General features: G+C 44.3%; 2 protein-coding genes across 4 annotated transcripts in view; one reads left to right on the top strand and one right to left on the bottom strand.

Annotated features, from left to right (window-relative positions):
• Nucleotides 1–1236, top strand: part of LOC142898253 (uncharacterized) — a 38790-nt gene extending 37554 nt beyond the window's left edge. The window contains exon 6 of the mRNA XM_076041102.1: nt 1227–1236. The gene's annotated coding sequence lies outside the window, so the exon portion shown is untranslated. The remainder of the gene's footprint in view (nt 1–1226) is intronic.
• The window catches only part of col14a1a (collagen, type XIV, alpha 1a), an 86155-nt gene that overhangs the window by 6291 nt on the left and 73864 nt on the right, over nt 1–6000 (bottom strand). For all 3 annotated transcript variants that reach the window (XM_076041093.1, XM_076041094.1, XM_076041095.1), the window contains 5 exons: nt 5464–5559; nt 4761–4814; nt 930–983; nt 596–649; nt 400–471 (listed from right to left, as the gene is read on the bottom strand). In XM_076041093.1, coding sequence (XP_075897208.1) covers nt 400–471; nt 596–649; nt 930–983; nt 4761–4814; nt 5464–5559 — 330 coding nt within the window. The remainder of the gene's footprint in view (nt 1–399; nt 472–595; nt 650–929; nt 984–4760; nt 4815–5463; nt 5560–6000) is intronic.

Below are 6000 nucleotides of genomic sequence, written 5' to 3'. Positions count from 1 at the left end.
GTGTGTGTGTGAGAGACAGTGAGTTTGAGTGTGTGCGTGCTGATGGAGCAGATGTGATCGCTCATCGCTGGGCCGTGTGAGTTGTGCCCCGTGTGAGGAGAAATTGGTGTCACCCGGTGATTTATGGCCCTCCCTCCCTCCCTTCTTCATCTCTCTCTCATTCCCCCCCTCCACTCTCTCTCTCCCTCCGTCACCACGAGTGAATTTCGGCTACTCTTGCATTATAAATAAATTTCCAAGGCTTCATTGAGTGAAAGCGGAACACCTGTGGAGGAGGTTCCAAAACCACAACTCGTTTGTTTGCCTTCAGAGAAAAAGGGGTTGAAGATATGAATGTTGTCTGGGCGGAGATGAATTAAGATCTTTTATCATAGCAGCAGTTTCCCATTAATCACTCACCGGAAGTCCTTGGTCACCTTGGGACCCTGCTGACCCACCAGGCCCTGGAGCTCCTGGTGCTCCTGGAGCTCCCTGGGAGGGGGTTGGGAGAAGATGATGAGGGGTGGGTGGTAACAGGAAGTAGGGCTTAATATACGATTTGGAGGGTGATACTATGGACATTCCAATGGAACAACGAGGAAAGCGGGGAACTTACGGCAGGTCCAGGAGGTCCTTGTGGTCCCTGAGGTCCAATATTCCCAGGAAGACCCTGAGAAACACACCAGAATCCAACACCCAGTGAGATTAAATATTGAAGAAAATCTCACAAATCAAGAAAATCTGCACCACTCTGCAGACTGAACCAACACAATATTATATTTATAGTGACTATGTGGTGAGAGTAGGGGGCGCTGGAGGACTCAGCCCCCTACCGTCACTATATAGCTGTGTTCTGAGGTGTGATCTGAATTCTCCAGACTGACAGTCTTTATTAGGGAGGGTTGAAGGAAGTGATGCCAGTAACCAGGAGAAGACGAGTGTGATCTCACCCGTGATCCCGGGGGGCCATCTCTGCCGGGGGACCCCGGGGATCCAGGAACACCCTGCAGGTGGAAAAAATAAATAAAACACACACAGACACACACACAAAAGTTGGTTTTAATGCATAAACTCGGGTGAAAATGATGCAAATCAGCCAAGGTACACACAACACGAGGAGCAGAATATTTTACCGTGGTTTTCAGTGACTTTCAGTTGCTCTCGGATTTAGAGCAGGAATTTCACCCTCACTCACTGGATAATTCAGATTTTTTTAAATTCTCTGTTTGACTGCAAAACACATCAGATTTAAAAAAGTCTTACAAAAAAAAAAAAAAAATGGAACCTGGAAGCAGCAGCAGCAGTGGTAGGATTAATGACGTGCTGTAGTTTTAGATGTTGGCTGGTGTGCACCAGGATGCTAGTAGTGAAATCAAAAAAGTTCTGACAACATCAAAAATTTATATTTTAAATTGTTGAAAACTTCTGATATGTTTTAACATTATTTTTGTAAAGTGTTTTTGAGGAATTTGGAAACCGCAAATAATAGCGCAAATAAAATTTATTATTATTATTATTATTATTATTATTATAAATCATTTTTTAATGTTGAAAGTTTTTAACAGCTCTGATTAGCCACACTCCAAAAATTGTTTGGGTCCATGTAAAAAGGTTCCCTGTTTTGTCTGGAGGAAGATTTTTTCAATAAAAATCATTGTTGGCCCACCACTGTGTAATTGAGTTTGACACCTCTGCGCTAAAACATCTGACAAATTACAATGGCGCAAGAGAGGTTTTCTCCGTCAGTCGGCCGATGATTAATTCAACCTGGTTAGGACTCGACTCCCAGGGAGCGAAGCAGGGGAAGCAGTTGATGGAACAAGTTGGAAAATAGCTTGAAATATTAATTGCACATTACCAGGAGTCCATGAATTCTCAATTATTAAACAGCAATAGATGAAATTAGCTGGTGTTCAAGAGTCGTCGCTGCAAACACACTTACATAGACAACCTGGGTGTTGCTCTCTCTCTCTCTCTCTCTCTCTCTCTCTCCTTCTATCTATCACACACACACACACACACTTGTCTGAGAGCACGTGCACAACAGAACAGTAGTGACTCTGATTTACTGACACTGACACACACGTGTGAAACACATTACATTCTTATCTCAGACCGACCAAGCGACCAAAAACATATTATCTGATAATGCGCGCGTGTGCGTGCGCACACACACACACACACACACACACACACACACACACACACACACACACACATACACAGACCCGTGCAGTCAGTAGTCACTGCATCTGCATTCTTCACTGTCGCGCTAAAGAAGTGGGGTGGTGGTGTGTGTGTGTGTGTGTGTGGGGGGGGGCTGATGACTCAGTCAGCCTGTATTTACAGCAGAGTGAACAGCAAAACCAGGAAACAGGCGGAAGATAGAGAGAATGTGAGGGAGGTAATTGATGTTATCGAGCTGCAAGATTCTCGGAGGTCCCTCCTATATTATGACTGGGCCACAGTACACACACACACACACACACACACACACACAAACACTCGCACATACATTCCTCCCTGAATAAAAGCCATTACTAGCAGATACCAGTAGTAGGAGGAGGTGAGGTTGAGGAGGTGGTGAGGTGGAGGAGGTGTTGAGGTAGAGGCAAAGGAGGAGGAGGTGGTGACAGCTGATTTATGATCCACTTCCCACAGATGTTTGTATGTGTGCATCTATCAACCATCTTGTACCGACAACTGAAGAAACCTCAGCATCAAGTTGTCCTCCGTGAAGTTCTACATCCTCCACAGTGTTTTGTTTCCTCCTGGAGCAGCGCCTCCTACTGGTCAGCTTCCCTGCGGAGCTCCATTCAATTAATTCCCTTCTGCCTCTGCTTGCTTCACTGGCCAATAATCCAGATTATTCACATCTGCATGATTCCATTAGGCAGCTTCACAGCTCCTCTGCCCACCAGCGTGTGAGGGACGAGTCAGCAAGATCATCATCAACTCTGTTCATAATCTCACTCTTCCTCCCACTCCTCCTCCTCCTCCTCCTCGGTCAGTCCCTCCTGATTCTCCTCCTCCTCTCCGTCTGTTCCTCCTCCTCCTCCTCCTCCTCCTCCTTCTCCACCTCCACCCACTCCTACTCCTCCTCCTCCTCCGTAACATAAGGGCTCCAGCTCTCCTATAGACATAAGCACACTGTGCGTGCAGCTATAAAGGAAAAATATCCTTGCCACTGCATTCAATAATAATAATGATGATGATAAAAAAAGAAGATGCACTTTCTGCAGTTTTCGAAATTTCTGTTCAAGGGAATATTAGAAAACTTCCAAAGAAGAAACTCTCACTTTAACTCGATGGTCGATAATCGATAAGCACATTCCAGAGGCAGCAATTCTGCCCAAATTGAAATATTGCCCGTATTCTACTCACCAAAGTGTCGATGCGGCGGTTTTATTTTATTTTATTTTCTGACATTTTTTCAAAAATAAAAAATCCATACAGACGCAGAGAATTCCACCCAGTGCTTCCAGGGCAGTGGACGTCTGTGATGGGGTAAACAAATGAAAGAAAAATGGCAACACATCTCCGTGCTGCTGGTTGTGGTTGTTATCCATAATTCATGTGAAGTATGAAGACTCAGCATTTGCAGTACAGAGGCAGCTGTGCTGTTATTCTACTGATGTAATGGGTGGATATTGATGTGGATGGAATTTTTGGATCTACCAGGCGCGCTACAATAAAGTGAAGCTGCAAAAACATCAGCCGTTCAACCTTTGCTATTTAGCTCAACACTGTTAGAAACGTGATTTTTTTTTAAAGAAATGATCATCGTGATGGATGAAAATCTCCCAAAGCTGTGGCTCATCATCAACCTTCACCACATCTTCACTTTAAATACAAACTTCCAAATGCACCTGGACATTTTCTCAGCCTCCTGCTGATGTTGGAAAACATTGACTGATTACCTCCCGTCTGGGGGAAAAAAAAAAAAAAAAAAAAACATATTGAGAAAAGTAATTTTTTCCTCTGCAATCTCTGTGGATTCCGCCAAATAATTCATATTCCTCAAGCTTGTGAAAAAAGTAATATACACTGATATGTACAAGCGAGGTGTGAGTAACAAATGGCGCTCACCAAGTGAGACACAGACTGATGAAAACTGGAGCAAAGTTGGAGGAATAAACCTGTGAGAGGCCACAACTCTCTCATCTGTGTTGCCTGCGGGGCCGATCGCACCTCGGCGCTAATGGACTGTGGACTCATTGAAATTCTATTCGCACACGCACACGCACACGCACACGCACACGCACACACACACACACACACACAGTGGAGGGGTGTCCAACACACTGGCTCAAAGCTTCTTTTGTCAATATTTAGACAAAAACAAGAAAAATGATGATGCAGGACAGAGGTCACTGGGGGTCACTGGAGATCACTAGAGGTCAAGGTACATTCATTGGCTGCTGATATTTTGGCACCAAGAGTAAATATGAACGGGTCGATTCACTATAAGGTGGCTTTGATTAATCTTTAGAGTTTACATGATGAAAAAATTGGTGAACCTTATACAAAGAGTTGCAATCACACACATACACACACGCGCGGGCGGATTTCTTATAGTCCAGGACTATTTAGTATTTTCTTGTTGTTTTTCTCTTAACCCCCCTGGAAACCAAGAGATGTGTGCACGTCAGTCTGACAGCAAACAGCAACAGAGCCTCGTCTGGCTTCCACTGGCACATCACCCAACAACACAATCTCACCTCTCTGTTGGTCCGATGTTTTTATATGTTTTTCTTTTCAGAAGGGAAACGTTGTCTTACCATTTGTCCAGCTGGACCACTGGCTCCAGTGTCTCCTTTCTCCCCTGAAGGTCCCTGTAAAACAAAATCCTCTCATCACGATTGCACCTCAGTTGTGACAATACTGGGCTTGAAAGAACTCCAGTTCCCCAGATCTTTGAAATGTCTTCAAATCACCATAAAGTCCCAGTGTGTTGGATTTGATTCCATCGAATGCTAGAAATCTGCCATGTAACTGAGCAGAGAACCTAATTCCCAGAAGATACTCGGACTCTGAAACAACGTCAGTCTCTATTCTTGTTTCTCGGTGTCTAACTTGAGCTGAACAGTTTCGATGAAACACAGTGACATCATTAAAACCAGGAGAAGGACCATGTTGTGGGCTACTGTGGAAGTGCGCTGGTGCAATATGGCCCCACTGTCAGTCAATCAAACTTGATTTTAGAGTGTTAAAGCACATCTGCAGGTGTTTCACTCAAGTCCTTCTCAATTGAATGGGAAACCAACAGATCCCTCAGAGGAAGCACCAAAGCGACAGTGACCAGAAAGTGGGAAGAAACCTGGAGCAGGTCCAGACTGCCTGGTGCAGCTCTTATCATTAGAAAATAAAAACACAGCACACATTCAGCTAAAAATATCTACAAATCTCTTCAAATGTTCAAATGGGCCTTAAAGCAGCTAGAAGCTCAACTGATACTGGGTAAAGGAGCAGTTGAGGACGTACTGTTGGCCCCTGAATAGAGAGTCCACCGGGTCCCTGAGGGCCGGATGGTCCTGAAGGTCCAGGGGGGCCCATCTCTCCCAGTGGCCCTTGAGGCCCCTGTTGAGACAAGATGTGATGCAACACTTAGCTTAGACACATTGAGATCATCCAGTTGATCCTCTGAACAACCACTGAAGGTCAGTGTTTCCATTAAAAAAAAAAAAGCAGCTACAGGAAGTAAAATTTGGGGGCATGTTGACTGGTCACTCATCAGCCTCAGCCAGGGTGAAGATTCACTAGAAGAAGTTGCTGTTTGTTTGAGTGGGATTTGCAATAAAAATCCACCAGCTTCATTAAAATCCACAAAAAATAACCTGAAAAACGACCTCAATTCTGTGAGAACAGATGAAAAGTTTTCATTTTTCAATAAAGGAGAGAAAAAAATTCACTCCACTTGACAAAAATGAAAAATGTGAAGTTTCACTAAAATGTCAGTTTTAAAACTGCACCACTGACTCATGGGAAAAAGTGTGAGCCCCCAGTGGAGCTGCTCCAAAT

The sequence above is a fragment of the Nelusetta ayraudi genome, unplaced genomic scaffold (genome assembly GCF_046127955.1).
Source record: "Nelusetta ayraudi isolate G7.1 ecotype Tasmania unplaced genomic scaffold, CSIRO-AGI_Nayr_v1 ptg000063l, whole genome shotgun sequence".
Lineage (NCBI taxonomy): Eukaryota > Metazoa > Chordata > Actinopteri > Tetraodontiformes > Monacanthidae > Nelusetta > Nelusetta ayraudi.
This window is presented reverse-complemented; position numbering and strand designations above follow the sequence as displayed.